The sequence below is a fragment of the Penicillium paradoxum genome (genome assembly GCF_028828445.1).
Source record: "Penicillium paradoxum strain IBT 22861 chromosome Unknown utg000003l_segment0_segment0, whole genome shotgun sequence".
Taxonomy (NCBI): Eukaryota; Fungi; Ascomycota; class Eurotiomycetes; order Eurotiales; family Aspergillaceae; genus Penicillium; species Penicillium paradoxum.
In genome coordinates, this window is record NW_026643181.1 from 3743035 (window position 1) to 3759520 (window position 16486).

Sequence of the window (16486 nt, forward strand, 5' to 3'; positions counted from 1 at the left end):
CGCAGCTCAATGGTCATGTCAGTCCATTTTCTAGTAGTCATGTGTCAAGAGGAAGAAGCAGCTTTTACGGCATTGCGTCCATTCCCTATATCCAAATTACCGTGCTGATTCAGGAAATGATGCAGGGCTCCAGGGCTAAGGAATGATGATAGTGCAGTGTTGAATCAAAATGCACAGACGCTAGTAAAAATGAACCTCCACTTTCTCTGACAATACCCTTTAACCAAAGTTCCCATAGGACCTTGGAAGTGTCTCAACCTAGGCACCAAAGTTGACTGGAAGATCTCCGATCGCCAATTGCGGCATCAAGAGAGGACTCTCTCCCCCGTCCCCTCTGTGGATATTCTTCTCCTTCACTCAAGTTCCGAAAAGGGAAAAGCAACTCCAATGCCCTGATATTCCGGTGTGTGGGTTCCAACCTTTGAACAAGCACAGTACAGATCAATTCGCAATAGATTATGTCATCTCGCTCCTCGGGCTTCACCACACCCAGATATCCTCCCCTCAGCGGAACAAAAATATCCGCTGGACATCTTGGCGCATCAAAGTTACTTGCAATAATTGCCAGTTCTTTGGGCCCTGTTCCCTCTCCCGGCCCAAAGGCATAGTTTCTCACATCACCTGCTTCATCGAAGTCTGTTGCAATCGCCAATCTGGAGTAAACTCCCTCGGCGGTCGCAACATGTACACTATACCACGTTTCTTCGGTATTGGACCTGACGTATGTGCATGGTCCAAACAGCTCTCCGCCTGAGCAGACAACCAGCTCGGGACTTGTGATCACCAGTCCTTGCTCTGTGACACAACCGTCAAGCTGTTCTACATCACTCGAGTCAGCCATAGATTCGGAAGGGCCTGCACCGCCCAGGCTGGAGCTTGTAGACCGTAAGAAGGATCGAGGAGCCCATCGAAGGCCTTCAGTGTCCATCCTCTGGCTTTTGAGGGTTAATAAATTGAGAGGCACCTTGTGAAGCATAGTCCAGAATTTTTCCATGCGGGCCTCTGGCTTAGTTCTGGCCAGAACACCAACATTTAGATTGAGAAGAGCTCCAAGACACAGCGGTTCATCGGACATTACGCTAGTCTCTCGATCTGCCAGAGCATGGGCCACTGCTAGTAGTCGAGCCTTCAGACTAAGTCCTTGGAAAACGGGAAAGGGGAGTTGATGGTAAAGTTGGACAAGGGTTGGTAACATCGTTAAACGGGTCACAGTATCCGCTGATTTCTGAAGTTCAGCCATCTCGGCATCGAAATCATAGGCCCGGTTCGCGAATTGAATGTATAAGAACCGGGGTAGGACGCCTTCCTGGAAAGTCCAAAGTCTCCGGGTCCAACCACATGACAAGGTTTGGGTGAATCTCTCTAGCACAGAGATTTTGGATCCATCGGTGTTGCATAACCAGCTATCAAGAACAAGCACCGCAGTTGCCTTTTCATAAGTCGACCTCATCAGATCCATGGCAATATTTTGGGGCTCAGTCATTTTCAGCGCGTCGGGTGGTACACATATAGTATCAAGCCAGAAATAAACACATTTAGAGCATTTACCATCATTTAAGCCACGAATCAAATGGCTTAATCGGAGTAACTGACAGCGAGGAAGAGCATTTCGTTGGGGGTTTCCCAAGCCATCAGACCATACATGTGAGATAGCTACATAGGGAACATTTAGCTCTGTTCCATCATCAACATCTGCCTCCTGAAAAACGATTTCATCGTTCTGGTCATGTTCATCAATGGAAAGGATCAGAGGTAGTTTCCTTCTGGCGAGAATATCACCAAGTTGCTCTGAATTTGCCTGGACCTCTGTGCATCCGGAACATTGGTCTGTATGCTTGGTACGATAGTTCTCGTCGTTCAGTGGCTTAGATGCATGTTTCAAGTTGGTACATTGGTCATTATTCTCCTGTCTGAGCTCTCCTCTTTTGCGAATTTGGATCATTTGGTGATTCTCCTCCGATCGCGGGCGACGTATGTTGGCAAGGAAGAAAATGCTCGGAGTCGAGAAGCGACGGAAGATAGCAGACAAGTCAGATGCACACCAGCCATTCCAGCGCATCTGAGCCCACAACGGGCTCTTCACGGGTGGTAAAAAAGGTGAGCGGAGCCGCCTTTGTCTTCGACGGGCTGCGATCCTTGATAATGAAGCCAATTGAACATCATTTCGAAAAGGATAGTAGTGACCAGGACTATCATTGGTGACCGGGGATCCTGAATATTCAAGTTGGTAAGGCCGTCGATTAATGAAATCTTCGTATATCGTAGGTCTGGATCATTGGCATCGCTGGCATTCTTTACCCGCAAACTGAGTTGCAGATGCAGCAACGGAGCGTTTGAGAAAGCTTCCACTAATCTCAACGGCCCACTCTCTTTATTTAGGCTATCGAACAGGCCGGGGAGATGCTCCATGGTCAGGACTGGGACTGATGACTCTCCGTCATGACGAATAAATTTTTCAATCCTGGCTTCGCTGCCAAAGAGTCCATGTAGCATGCCAAACAGAAACCAGCGCTCCAGGAAGACCACGAAAGACCGAGGAGGATTATCGAATAACTTGATCCATTCTTCACGCCGGCGTGTACCCCAGCCCTGACTATCCGGATACTGTAAAAATTTGTCTCCATCATATTTGTATTCTGTTGGGTCGGGGATCTCAATGCGTGGGAGAGGGAGGAGGGGGTTCAACGGTAGGTGTAAAAAGTCCATGATGAAGAATTCCTGTCTGTTGATGGTTGACGAGGCAATATGGTACGCTTTTTTATCCTTTCATTGCGTGAATCCTTTCATTGCGTGAATCTTTCAACGAGGATTTGCTTTCAAACAGGCCGTATCTCCTTGTATTAGCCATGTCGATCATTCGCCGCACTTCTTGGTTGCCTCTTGCGAGAAAAGCAGCTGTTCATCACAGCCACAGTTCCCCCACCTTCCCAGTCACCAATCGGAGACTCCTTGGAGATTTAGATCTGTAAGAATGCCCAACGTTGGGCAGACTATCCTGGTCAAGTTCATCTTGCAGAGTGAGGCAAACTTCGAGGGTTCCAGATAAAGCCGGTGTCCCGAGTCAGGGTGTTATGGTCAGGACTCAGGATTTCTTTTCGATTATGATGGCTTCTGCAGCACAGATCCAACAAGGTAAATTCACTGTTAAATTATGGCTCGTTCAAAAATATCTCACCGCAGTGTCTCATAGACCCCAAGCCAGCAAACTCCAGTTGCCAGCTCCTCGAGACCTTTGGGAAAGAAGGACCCTCTTTGGAGTGCGAAATATGCCGGGCTAGAGTGTGTGGAAGGTGGGCGGCGGAAGCACACGCAGTGTCGACATCGCATACCCAATTTTTCGACGTTTCCGATGAGGTCACAACTCATCTCTCTCCTCAACAGACCTCAGTAAAGACTGCGGAATCCGCTGGGTTTGATTTTTGGGAACTATTTCCAGCTCTCATTGAAAATGCCCACTCTCCTACTGAAATTCTAACCCGGGGATTAGAACTGGAGGAAGAGGAAGAAGAAATCATGAGTAAACTGGGGTCCTTTGGAACCGACGTTGTGCAGGGAATAGAGACCTTTTCAGAGCTCGCCCGGGTGTTTCACAAAAAGGGCAAGGCGGGAGAGGCCGCGAGTCTGTATACGCGAGTCCTGGGGAAAGCAGAGCTGTCACTAGGATATGAAAGCCTTTATACTCTTGGGGCCCTTCTATCACTGGCGGAATTACTTCAAGGAGCAAGCAAATACGCGGAAGCCGAGAGAAAGTACAGGAGAGTACTTTGGATGTTTCAAAGATATCCAGAAATGGAAGATGATGATATGATTGAGTTAAGAGCTCGCCGAAACCTCGAAGCTCTCCTACTCGCACAGGGAAGACTGGATCCCGCCAGAAGTTGCCTTCGGGAGACGCTCTCCCGATATGAAAAATGATACGGGGCATCTCATTATCACATTCTTCTTAGTCGCCGGCAATTGGCTGTCATTCTTCAGGAACATGGGTCGTTTGAAGAAGCGGAAAAAGAATACAAACACACTCTGCGATTATCCGAGGCCGCCCTTGGTTTCGATCACCCAGAAACTCGTGTATGCGTTTATTATCTTTCCAAATTGCTGGAAAATCAGGGACGAACATTGGAAGCCGAGACTTTTTACAATCGGCTTGAGCAAGGAAAGCGCAAAGCAACTGAAAGAGGACCGAGTTTAATCCCGGAACATGCCGCTCGGCTTGCCGGTCAGTTCAGCAAAAGGGGCAAAGTTCGAGTGGCAGAGCAGTTTTACTGGATTGCAGCCGAAGCCTTTCAGCGAACCTTAGGGCTAGATGATCGCAAAACACTTTGCTGTCTGAATGATCTTGCCAATTCCTTGCAGATACAGCACAAATTACACGAAGCACGAAAGATACAAGAGTTTGTCTACTCCAGGTTTCTAATAGCCTTTGGAGCGGACGATGAAGATACTCTAAAGGCCACCTGCAATGTTGCAGATATATACCTTAGGGCAAAGGATGCCACAACAGCAGAGACCCTGTGTCGTCGTGCTACTACAGGACTTGCAAGGACTCTGGGAGCAGATCACCCGCTAACTTTCGAGGCAAGCTGGAACTTATACTTAAGCTTAAAGTATCAAGAAGAGCACGAGTTAGCGTCGGTAATGCTCAGAGATAAGCTGAGACATGCGAAGAAAGTTCTTGATAGCTCAAACTTGACATCCTCTGATCGAGCCCATATGGAAGGTTACTTCTTCAGACTGACAGAGGAATACGCCGCCGTGCAAGCTGGCGGGTTGGATAGGCCAGGTAATGATTTACTGTTGTGGTCTGATTGAGGATCTTCAAGTTCATATGTACCCAGGTACTACGCCCAGGTGTTCACCTGGGCATACATGTGCAGTTGGAATCTGCGTTCCGTATCTATCGGTGTAATTTTGACGTTATTCCATTTCACTCAAATTGACGGTCTAGAGTTTGTTATTACTGGCAAGATTAGCGTGACGTGATGACTTGGTGTCAATCCTAAACGTGAATAAGCACGAAGCGCTCTGATCGGAGATAATCGATATCCCCCCGCCCCCCACCTCTGAAGTACATACGGGCTATTGCATTTGAACACGCTTCCTCATGCAAGTACACCTGGGCAGTTCACACTGGCGTTTGCCACGTGTTCTCGATCAATTGGTTCTTATCTACAGAGTAGGAGGGCCGTGGCAGACATTTGCGGAATTGGTAGGACTCGAATTGTCTATAGCATCGCCACTAGCACCACTTGGACTAGTTCAAGTGCTAGTGCTCGTATTGCGATATCCCGAGGACATAACCCATAATTTCGAAGTGCGCATGTGTGCGAGGCTCACAGCGATCTTGTCAGACTAACAGCAGCAGGCGCCTTGGTGCTCTCAACTGACTGGGAACCCCGCCCCCTCTCAATCCCCCATACAACTGGTAGGAGGCACATCCCGGAGTGCTTCATTAGCCTACTCTTGAAGCATAATTACATGTTGGGATCGTGTAAGTTGTAACACTCCAACCTCTGCCTGGGCTTCATTCAACGCCGGAAACAACCCGTGAATTCACTCCGTGTTGGGAGAAGGGAAAACGATGACGAACCCAGCCCCTACATGGCCTCCAGGGTTAATATCCACTGTCGGTGGCTGTGCTGGGTGAAGATTAGTTGGAATCATCAGGCCTGGGCCCAGGTGAAACATTTGTATGGGGCCCTGTCACGTCACATTATCCTGCACCCTGAAGGAACGTGCGAGACTTTATATCTGTGAGCTGACCTCAAAATATTTGGTCATCTTCCAGTACAGTTTCAAGTTAGCAAACCACACAAACATCCACTTGGGTCATATTAGCTCATAGTGTATGTTCTCTGGTGTCACTTGTAAAATGTATCTAGACGTCTTGAAACATTGGTCCGCCTTCAAAATCGACGCTTTGGGTCTTGTCACTTTACTAGGTGTAGAGGCTGTCGATCGTGCCGTTGGGCGTCTCGTTCAAAACCCCTTCACCGACTGGTTGCCCCTTATGGGTGCATATACTATCGCCAGTGACCAGGTGGTAGAGCCCACTCCCGGCTTTACTTTATATAACATCACAGATGCGATCCTCGCCGCTGATCTAACGGGCTGGTTCACGCGCTGGATGCTGACCCAGGATCTCGCCTTTGCAACCACAACACTCACCCTGGTTACCACTAGCCCCCCCAATCACCATCGCCCATCGAGGAGATGGATCCTCCCGTTTACTATCGGGATCCTTATAGTCTCAGCACTGATCATCCTATCTATTTTAATAGAAGACTGGTGGGCACTGGTTGCCGGGTTATCTATGGGGGTCTCTGTGGTTGTTCGCCAGATCATTCTGGGCCAGAACCGATGGGCGATAGATCGGGCTGTGGCGATGACTAGAAATGAGCCTGACGAGATTTGCAAACTGTTTGTGACAATCCCAAATGGCAAGGCGGTCACTATCTATGCCCCCAGGCGTATTATCCAGGGGCCTCTTCTTACCACTCCCCGTCCCGCCTATCCCCGTATCTATCTGATAGCTCGGTACATCGGCTGGGCTGCATTTGGAGGCCTTGTGATCTCTCTTGGGATGGCCAGTCTACTGTGCCAGCCTTACTCCGTTGTGGTTCTCATCGTAGCCTCCACGGTGACGGTGAGGGGGATTGGCGATGACGAGCGCTTCATTGGCTCCGGATTGATGATCTTTAGCGAGACAAGTGGAGATCGAGATTCCAGGATGACGGCATATTTAAAGATGCAATTGAGCGAGAGTGAAGAGGCTACTATGCTCTTGTGGAGTTTGCTACCACAAAGGTCTAACGTTGCCTGGTGGGAAACATACTCCGAGGTGAAGAAGCTCTATACAGAAGAGTTTCTCAAGCGAGGAGAATGAATGTTGTTATTTAGACACCGGAAGAATACTTGTTGAAATGCTTCCTGATGCCTGACCCTTCAGGTAGAGACTTCCCTTTGACAGACTCTTTCGTTTGCTAGCTTTGAGTCAGTGAGGACCATAAAGTCCCAGTTTTTCCTAGCTCTGAGAATCATAGGTGTTCTCTCCTTCCTTCCTCCCTTCTGGATCTCCCTTTCTCGGTAGCCTCAACACATTAAAATCTAACACGTACAAACAGAGCGTCTGCATTTTCCGCTACGGCAGTCGCCAGTCTCGTTGGCGCGACTGTTGGACCAACTATTTCTTTCAGTCTTATGGAAGTCTTTTCCCCTTGGGTTCCAGCCTTCATGAGCTTCTTCGCCAATTTAGGGGTTCTAACCACCGCTCTTCTCTGTATCTGAGACGGAGACGTTATCAACTTCAAAGTAACACTCCAATCCAGAGCAAGATGATGCCGAGTCAGAAGGACTTCGTAACTTCCAATCGCACCTGTCTCAGTCCTCCATCTCCTCAGCTCCCCCATCGCCTCTCTGAAATCTCCTTCTGTGATTATTATCTGATCCGCATTTCTCACTGCCGCACTCGAAGCACTGGGTACTTCCCAATTCTTCGCACAGTACTCCGTACTCCGTACATAGCAGAAGGTTGTATAGGTGACGTCATTTCGGCTGTCACGTGGACATATGTGGAACTATCGACACGCACTTATTTCGCATTTATGTGCACGCATCACATTGTACGCACGCACTTGTCCAATGAGGCATCCAGGTCCGCGACATCGATGTTTCATTACAAACTTGGGCTAATTATACCTTGAATTTGATGGGGCTAATATGGGAGCCACCCCAGCAGATGAATCCGCCCATCAACAACATATTTTTACTCCAGCCCGTTGTACAACATACACCTACGCCAGCCGTAGTACGAGCTGGGTATGTAAACTCAATGATTCAACTACAGCGAGCACAGATAAAAACTCCTTCCATTTCACTTCGACAAAGCTAAACATACGACATTTCCGAAACAATAAATCACAGGGCCTAGTCATGCGATTTCAACTTCTTCATACGAACCTCCTTCCAGGCTTGAAGGGCCACAACCCCCAAGAACACCAAGAAAAGGATGATCAGGATAAATGTTCTCGCAACGATGGCGCATGTTTTCCGTTCATTCTCCTGCCTTTCTTTGCGTTCCCGCTGGCGGTCACATTCTGAGCAGTGGATGTGTTGATTTGGCTCAGTGCCCACAACGGCTCTCTCGAAGGGGATGGGCCCATTGTGATGGCGATGGCCCTGCTCCACGTCTCTGTGCTCATCGGCAGCGTCGGTTTGATTGACTATGGCGTACTAACCGTCCACATTGGTTAGTATCTTGATAGACTGACTGGGACGACTTCATCCCTAGACTCAGTTCTTTATTGGCGGATTCTACTTACGCCATTCCGTGAGCTTGCACCAGGTGCATGGAACAGTTCCTCGTAGGCCGGGGCTGGCTCTGTGGGGTTTGAGTTGCCCATGGTTGATGATACAGGCGTGGGTTGTGTTGGTGAAAGGAGATGGGCAGATCTGACGATCGATGGTGATGTGATATGTCAGAGTACTCCGTATATGTATATTATGTATGCAATGGGGCGCTAGGCAACAACCTCGTACATCAGATACGCCAAATCGCCGGTTTGACGGTTCTCATTCGCTGCTCACCCTCGATCTGTCCTAAAATAGCCTAGTGTCTCTAGTCTAGGAAGTAAGCAGTACACGGTTGTATACAAGATGTACTGCTTGTAGCACTTACTTTTACAAAGGCTGCGGACTGTAGATGATTGTACATGGTTGGTATCGTTTTGCCCAGGTGGCCTCCTGTCTATCTCAAATCACACCAGATCTTCCAGGGCGATGGTTTCTTCCCGCCCAACCACTTTGCTTTCATGTAAGATATCACCGCTATACTTCCCTCTTGGTGCTGCGGGGGTTAGGGAAAGGGTAAGTGTGTCTAGTTCAGCCAAGCCAGAAAGGATACATATGCGATCAATATTTCATAGAATAGGGATCTCTACGGAGTAGTTGAGGTTGCCATGTAGACCCAAGATTTGCCAGAGCCATAAGCCCGACTATCACACCTCAATTCAATCTCAGTTGGCAAATTTCAACTTTGTGATGACACGATTTGCTTATAGTCGGACACGAACTACGATGTCTACCTCGACAACCCAAGATATATCTAGATACATAGTGTAGACTGACGGGGTGCTAGATGGTAGAGAAAATGCGGAGGAAAGAGACACTCAAGTGCATTTTCACGGGTTTCCAGGATACCGGGAGTGCAATAGCTACAAATTGTTCCAAGACTCAACCGAATTGGCCAGACTGGTATTGTACATTGACAATAGCTACATACAGATACTACGACATGCTCAAAGCCCTCTGAGGGCGAACGGACAAGCCACAACTACTCTAGCGAGGGAACGACCATCGAATCACGACTCTTGACCTTGATCAATAAGACTAACAGAGCACCCAGGCTTTATCTCATTCTTCTTCCAAATTTTATATAGTAGACTAATATAAATGATGCCCAGCGCTGTAAGGACTGGGTCCACGATTGCTCAGCTGTCCCGGTACGTCTTTGGAAAGGAGTGCGAGGGCTGAGATATTTCCTATCAACCTTGGGATAGACAGTATTTCAGTCCGAAGATGAGCCCTATCTTCTCGCAATGGTTACCTACAACATCGAAATGCCCAGAGGTGGGTATCGCACAGGTATCCCAATCGGGAAAGGATTGAGGCTCAGAGTCGCGCTAAACCTAATTCGATCAGATCTCTACTCCACTGAGCCACTTGGTTGTCCTTTTTCACTTCGTTCGGTTGTTTATGCCATAGCAGAGTAGTTAGGCTATAAAGATGGTATCTCCCACTCCACTGGGGGGCTTTCCCTGCGAAATATTGCCGTTGAGTCGCCTTGTTTGTCGGAACTATGTTCATCTACAAGAAAATCAAGAGACGCAATGACGGAAAACGCCAAGAGCATGCAATATCAACCACACCCAATAACAATGCGATCCAAGGGTATACAACGATTGAGAGCTTAGAGCTTGACGAACGGAATAAAAAGAAGAAAACTCTTTCGCCAGAGAAAGCTGCTGAGAAGCGACGAAGGACTATATACCGCTGGAAGATAATCCTAGGATTGTTCGTTCCCTACTGCTTGCAAGCCCTAGATACAACGATTGTGGCTTCAGCATTGCCATTCATCGCAGAGGACTTCAGTATGTGGCATACTTCTTTTTTCATCCATGACAATAACCAACTAACGACAACCAGACCAACTCAAACAATTAAACTGGATCATCTCCGTATTCAACCTCACATCTGCGGCCTTCCTGTTCTTCTGGGCCCAGCTAACCGATCTCTTCGGCCGCCACATCGTTCTACAATCCGCAATCTTCATCATGATGATCGGCTCGGCAATTTGCACCGGCGCCCCAACATCAGCATTCAGCGTTCTCCTCCTCGGCCGCGCCCTCCAAGGTATCGGTGCCGCAGGGGTGAATATCTCCATCCGCACAATCCTCGCTGACCGCGTCTCCCTCTCCGAGTACACCCTCAACTGGACAATCTTCGCACTCATATCGGGCATCGGATACAGTATAGGCCCCGTTGTTGGTGGATATCTGACCCAGACGTCGTGGCGGTGGTGTTTCGCAATTAACCTGCCCATCGCGGTTGCAGCCATGCCGGTCGTGGCTCTTGTCTTGAGAAATGAGTTACAGGGTCCGCAACCTGTTCCCGAACTAGAGGGCGAAAGTATAACGACTCGCTCTGGTCGGTTGCTTGCCAGAATCTCGACCATCGATTACGGTGGCCAGATGCTTTTTCTCTGGGGATTTGGTCTGCTTATCCTTGCTTTTACCTGGGCTGGTGGTATCTACTCTTGGAAGTCTGCCGCTGTTCTGGCGCCGATGGTGATCGGTGGGATCCTGGCTATTGTTTGGATGATCTATGAGCGCTGCATGGAGCCGGGATTGGCGATGTCACGAATCTTTCCACGCCAGAAGGCAATGGTGCCATGGGAATTGCTGAAACAGCGCGATATATGCTTGCTCTTTTTGGTGAATTTCTCGGTTGGAGTATCCATGTTTGCTGTGATGTATTTCATGGATCTATACTTCGCGTTGGTGGAAGGAAAGCCTTCTAGTGATGCCGGGCTAGCGCTGCTGTATTTCCTCCCTGGCTTGGGTGGTAAGTTTACCTTTCTAACTCATGGCTCGATCTCAGCTAATCCGAACTCAACAGCGGGTCTGTACATGGCCATGTTCTCCTCGAACGTCTGGCCCCGCCAAACCTTCCCGGCTCTGCTCTTGGGCAGTATCACAACCGCAACGGGAATGACGGTGCTTGCGTGGGGTGTACACGCGGGCAGAACGAATGTGATCTACGGTATGATGGCGCTCGTCGGACACGGAGTCGGCATGCGTATGAATCCAGCTTCAATGCATGGACTAGCGTATTTTCCCGCGATGACGGCGCAAATCTCGTGTCTTGCTTCGTTTGCTGTTCCATTTGGAGGTTTGCTCGGGTTAACGATTATGTCGACAGTGTTTACCAATAAGAGCGGTGTTGACCAGCGTGATGCTCAGGATGGTATCATGTGGGCATTTATTGCCATGATGCCGTTCATGTGGTTTTCTGTGGTGATTACGACTTTCCTTGGTAATGTGTGGATTTTGAAGGACGGAGGCCATGAGGTTGTAAATAAGCCATATTTCTGGTGTTTGATATTTCGAAGAGACAATTTGAGGGAGAAGAGGGATCGTGGGGAACAGGTGGATGATTCTGGGAGGACAAGGGACGTCGAGGCAACACCTGAGGGAGGTAGCCGATAGCCGGCCTGATACGCTACTTTAGATTCATATACAAGCAATGGCAAACCTTGAGCACGTTCATCTGAAGATTCCAAGTTCAGGTTGTAATTCTATATATTAAAGACTTTTGCAAAGGTACGATCTCTCATCTCGGTAGTAAAAGAGAAGTAATGAATGGAAAGAAGAACCCCAGAACACCAAAAACACTTTTTCAAGTCACAATAACCTCAGTGGTTTTGACAATCCCATCCTTTTCCTCGCATTCCTGCATCTGCCGTGAATTATCCGTCGAAAACCATTTCTTATGACGTGTCGTTGTGATATCACAATCCGACGCAAACTCGTCCTCGCGATCGTTTATCGACTCTCGACTCCCCAGCTCCTGGAGTGCATATTGATCGCCCCGATGGATAGACCAGATGTGGTTACTGTTGCCTGTCGTGGTTGGCACGCTGGTCCCTTTCGCAGTTTTCGTGCGAAGAGATCGCATGCGACTGTCATAGCGACTGCCGAAGCGACCCCGGGCTCGGGTGGAGCTTGCGTATTCGGAAAGGCTTAGTATCTTGCTTGCGAGAGGCTTGAGGGAGGGGATGCAAGCGGCTAGGATTCCGGTGTTGAATTGTGTCCTGTTTGGATAAGAATTAGTTACTGGCACATGTAGACAGTGGAAGGGATGGGGGTTCTCACAATGCCCAGAATAGAATCCAGTCGTTCCTAATTAGATGTAAGCGTTGGCAAAGAGTTGGGCTTGACGGATAAACATACAGGTAAGTGTCTTTGCTCGCCGCATATGCGATCTGATAGACGGATTTCACGACACCAAAGATGACAGCCCTATGAGATGAGATTAGTTTGCTTGTAACATATAGCGATTGGAAGGGCCACTAACACATAACCCAGGCTAAGAATGCCGATGAGATATAAACGCACTTTGGGTGCCATCTTGAGCGTCCAGATAATTGGTATAGGAATCGACGAGAAAAGAACGTCGGTGAAGATATTGAAGCCTGTAAAGAAGAGACCAATGTCAGTCCGTTATTCCATCTACCCATGGCGAGGGAGGTCATACCAGTATTGACAAGGCCGAAAGTGACAAACAGGTCTATTGAATAGCAACGAGCATCTGGAGAATGAGTCCAATAGCCAGACATTGGTGTGCAATAAAGGAAAAAGGCCATGGCGCCCATGAAGCAATAGGCGATGACAATCACTTGACAACCCGATCTGTCAGCGAACTGCAGTTTAAAATGCGCTGTGGTATATTCGGGTCCTCAGGAACTTCTGTCACCTACCGATGCTTGCCCAAAGACACCACACATACCACCGGGCCGGGCTCAGTCTTAACAAGTTCAAGGCGATTGAAACTTTGAGCATCGCCATCCCCAATGCGGAGTCGATGATGACCTGCCAGAAGGAGCCCTGTGCCACTTTTGTTGAATCGCCGTTTCCTGCGGCGAACCACGCATCAGTATGTCCCAGCCCGTGAACACCCCGAAAGATCCAAAGGATCCAACCGGCCAAAGTGCACAACTATTCAATCCGTACGTTAGCATGTCAACTTAAGCTACCTCGTGGCCCATGGGTCGCGCGATCTTAGTCTTGTGCGCTAGTTTGATACACCATCCACACTTGACACAAGCATCCCCAACCCCGAGGCAAGAAGAGTCCGGGAACAAGAGACATACCGCGGCAATCAACATGGTCCAGTCATCGGCAGCAGTATTATTGATCAATTTGATCCGGACATAGAGACGCAGTGCCACAGCCGTGAGAGCCAGAACTGTGAGCACAGTCTGCACGGCCAGAATTCGAGGCAGATGGTTCTGCCAGTTCAGTTCTGTGACTGCATTCTCGGCCATGGTCTGTTCGCGTGCTCAACCCACTCACAACGTGGGGAAGCTCAAACAGGAACTGCGATCGACAGCGATTTAACACAGATCGATTACGGAGTACATGCTCCTATCCACGTGTGGTCTGTGAATATGGAGTAAATCATAGCTGGTCTTTTTTTGTTCTTTACTTTTTTTCCCTCATTTTTCCCTATTTTTCCCGTATTTTTCTATTAATTTGACCCCTCTACTCCGTACTCCGTACAAGATCCTCCGTACGGAGTGTTCCGTAGTGGATAAGTTATTCCCGAGGCTCTGGTGGCGCCATGTGGCATGGTATGCAAGATTCCAGGTTTTATCCAGAATTGTGCTTCGAAGGATTCTGGATTCTTCGGAATTTTAGGCAAAATCCTTGCTGCATTAGCGGCATTTGGGCTGATTGGCAGGTTGTTTTTAGGTGCCACTATGGTTGCGGCGTGGTATATTTAGGACCACTTGTCCCTTCGGATCGGGAGGAACTGGGGTCTGGTTTACCCAGTCTCTTTGTCTCAGGAAGATACCCCAGTTACATAAATCAACCTATATTCTCCAGGTTAAACCCTGTAGAACTGATCGCTGGGTCACGCTGGGCCTCGGCTTCGGCCCCCAACGGGTAAGTTACTAGCTGCAGCCACAACGACTAGGATGCTCAGAGGCGTTTTTCGCTAATTTAGTCTGGGATTAGCCTGTCAAGAGGAAAAAAGTTTCATTTGAACCTTTGCATCTGAACTCCATACTCATTTTACAGCAGTGGATATACTATCGTGCCATGCTGTTCCACGAGCGTCCAGATCTCATATCGTCTGGGCAATGCTCTTGGTCAGAGGCGAACTATTGGCCATTGTTTCAGAAGCATATCGAGCCCTGAAACGTACACCAATCAGTATGAACAATTATATTGTTCTCATTTCGTTTGGGCTGAATGCTGGCCTCTCGTTTGCTGGATGTCCGGATGCTCGTTTCCGCCGCCTTGAGCCCCACTGTCTCTTGATGCTAACGATATGAACAATACAGAGTATGAACGGAATACGGAGTCGGATGCAGTGATTCGGAATATCTGCCGAGTCGTTGAACTGCCGGTGGCTTTAGGCGCTTCTTTTGCTTTCCTTCGCATTCATTTGCCGAAGGATGTTGAATAGGGGGCAATCCTTCAAGCACTTTAATTACTGATCCCTGTCCAAAAGCTACTCGTCTTCTGGAACAATATCACTTTTATTCTCCAGTAATAATCCTTGCTTTTTCTTCATCATGGTGCCTTCTCTGGCATCTATGGCCCTGGGCCTATGCTCTGTCTTGCCATTGGTCTCGGCCACCACTTTGCCAGACATCATCTACCGCGATGTCGTCGTGATTGGCGGAGGTGCTTCTGGTGCCTACGCTGCTGTGCGCATGCGTGATGACTTCGGCAAGAGCATCGCTTTGATCGAGAAGGAAGAAAACCTGGTATGTTACCGTCCCCTCTGTGAACGCCAAGCTTCAAGCGCAGAGAACAGGGCTAATGCTTGTAATGCAGGGTGGTATGGTGAACACCTACGTTGGCGAGTCTGGCGCTACCTTTGACTATGGTGTCCAGACCTTCCTGAACAAGAGCAAGGCCGCCGATTTCTTTGCTCGCTTCAACGTCCCCGTTGGCTCTGGCTCAAGCAGTCTTTCTCTGACCACTGACTACATCGACTTCAACACCGGAGCGTCCGTTGACTTCACGCCTCCTGCTATCGGCAAGCAGATTGCGGCTATTGCCAAGTTCTTTGAAATCATCGAGCCCTGGGAATCGATGCTGAGCCCTGGCTACTGGAACTTCCCCGAGCCCAGCGATATTCCCGAGGACCTGCTCATTCCCTTCGGAGAATTCCTGACCAAGCACGGTCTCGAGGATGCCACTCCTATCATGTACGCCTCCACCGGTCTCGGCGTCGGCAACATGGCCGAAGTCGAAACCATCTGGGTGCTTCAGAGCTTCGGCTGGGATATGGCCCGCGCTCTGACCGGCCAAATGGGCATGTTCGCCCCTACCTCCGGCGGCAACCAGGCTCTCTACGACGCCGTCGCCGAAGACCTCGGCGACGACGTCCTCTACACAAGCACTGTGATCGACAGCCACCGCACCGAATTCGGCGTCTTCCTCACCGTCCGCAACCACAAGACCGGCAAGATCACCCTGATCATTGCTCGCCGTCTTCTCGTCGCCATCGAGCCCACCGACGACAACGTCAAGCCCCTTGACCTCAGCGCCTTCGAGAAGAAGACTCTGGCCAAGTTCACCTACTCCAACGAGTTCACCGGCCTGGTCTCCAACTCCGGCTTCAACACTAGCTTCACTTACTCCAACCTCCCCTCCGCTGCTGCCCCCGACAACACCCTCGTCTTCCAGGACGAGCCCATGGTCTCTAGCTTCGAGTACACCGGTCTCGAGCACCTCTTCCGCGTCATGGTCATCGGTAACACCACCACCACCGCCGACGAAGCCAAGGCCCTTGCCCAGGAGAACTTCAACACCCTCCTGAAATCCGGCCAGCTGGATGAGTCCACGGTCGAGGAGCTGAACTGGGCTGCGTTCTCCGTCCACGGCGCCATGCACGCCCGTGTCACCAATGACCAGCTCAAGGGCGGCTTCTTCCAGGATCTGTACAAGCTGCAGGGAGCCCGCTCCACCTGGTGGACTGGCGGTGCCTTCGCCGCGAACTTCCAGACCCAGCTCTGGGAGTTCGACGAGGGTCTCATCCCCAAGATTCTCGAGGGTCTGTGAACAAGGATGTCGCGTTCATTAGAATTGTAGATACCTTTGATTCCGCAGTTCGCTTTCGGACTGCTGTATGTATAAGAATTTCAGTTGGCAAATATTGCCCTTTCAAGTATATTTTCTGTAACATCTATTCA

General features: G+C 49.4%; 8 protein-coding genes across 8 annotated transcripts; 4 read left to right on the forward strand and 4 right to left on the reverse strand.

The window, feature by feature from the left end:
- Positions 1–253: 253 nt before the first annotated feature.
- On the reverse strand, positions 254–1942 carry N7457_003236 (heterokaryon incompatibility protein; the record flags this gene model as incomplete). Its single annotated transcript, XM_057174281.1, has 1 exon — positions 254–1942. One exon carries the CDS (start codon positions 1940–1942, stop codon positions 254–256), a length of 1689 nt encoding a protein of 562 aa, XP_057034432.1.
- Positions 1943–2079: 137 nt separating this feature from the next.
- Positions 2080–2706, reverse strand: N7457_003237 (uncharacterized protein; the record flags this gene model as incomplete). Its single annotated transcript, XM_057174282.1, has 1 exon — positions 2080–2706. The coding sequence occupies one exon, from the start codon at positions 2704–2706 to the stop codon at positions 2080–2082; it is 627 nt and encodes a 208-aa protein (XP_057034433.1).
- Positions 2707–3104: 398 nt separating this feature from the next.
- N7457_003238 (uncharacterized protein) lies at positions 3105–3915 on the forward strand (the record flags this gene model as incomplete). The annotated part of the gene is made up of 2 exons (XM_057174283.1): positions 3105–3132; positions 3191–3915. 2 exons carry the CDS (start codon positions 3105–3107, stop codon positions 3913–3915), a joined length of 753 nt encoding a protein of 250 aa, XP_057034434.1.
- A 1954-nt stretch (positions 3916–5869) lies between these two features.
- N7457_003239 (uncharacterized protein) lies at positions 5870–6883 on the forward strand (the record flags this gene model as incomplete). Its single annotated transcript, XM_057174284.1, has 1 exon — positions 5870–6883. One exon carries the CDS (start codon positions 5870–5872, stop codon positions 6881–6883), a length of 1014 nt encoding a protein of 337 aa, XP_057034435.1.
- A 1040-nt stretch (positions 6884–7923) lies between these two features.
- On the reverse strand, positions 7924–8399 carry N7457_003240 (uncharacterized protein; the record flags this gene model as incomplete). The annotated part of the gene is made up of 2 exons (XM_057174285.1): positions 7924–8229; positions 8319–8399. The coding sequence occupies 2 exons, from the start codon at positions 8397–8399 to the stop codon at positions 7924–7926; spliced, it is 387 nt and encodes a 128-aa protein (XP_057034436.1).
- A 1454-nt stretch (positions 8400–9853) lies between these two features.
- On the forward strand, positions 9854–11762 carry mfs56 (uncharacterized protein; the record flags this gene model as incomplete). Its single annotated transcript, XM_057174286.1, has 3 exons — positions 9854–10145; positions 10201–11118; positions 11173–11762. 3 exons carry the CDS (start codon positions 9854–9856, stop codon positions 11760–11762), a joined length of 1800 nt encoding a protein of 599 aa, XP_057034437.1.
- A 190-nt stretch (positions 11763–11952) lies between these two features.
- On the reverse strand, positions 11953–13600 carry N7457_003242 (uncharacterized protein; the record flags this gene model as incomplete). Its single annotated transcript, XM_057174287.1, has 7 exons — positions 11953–12367; positions 12429–12455; positions 12507–12575; positions 12631–12748; positions 12811–12843; positions 13034–13271; positions 13427–13600. The coding sequence occupies 7 exons, from the start codon at positions 13598–13600 to the stop codon at positions 11953–11955; spliced, it is 1074 nt and encodes a 357-aa protein (XP_057034438.1).
- A 1257-nt stretch (positions 13601–14857) lies between these two features.
- On the forward strand, positions 14858–16355 carry N7457_003243 (uncharacterized protein; the record flags this gene model as incomplete). Its single annotated transcript, XM_057174288.1, has 2 exons — positions 14858–15052; positions 15123–16355. The coding sequence occupies 2 exons, from the start codon at positions 14858–14860 to the stop codon at positions 16353–16355; spliced, it is 1428 nt and encodes a 475-aa protein (XP_057034439.1).
- Positions 16356–16486: the final 131 nt, after the last annotated feature.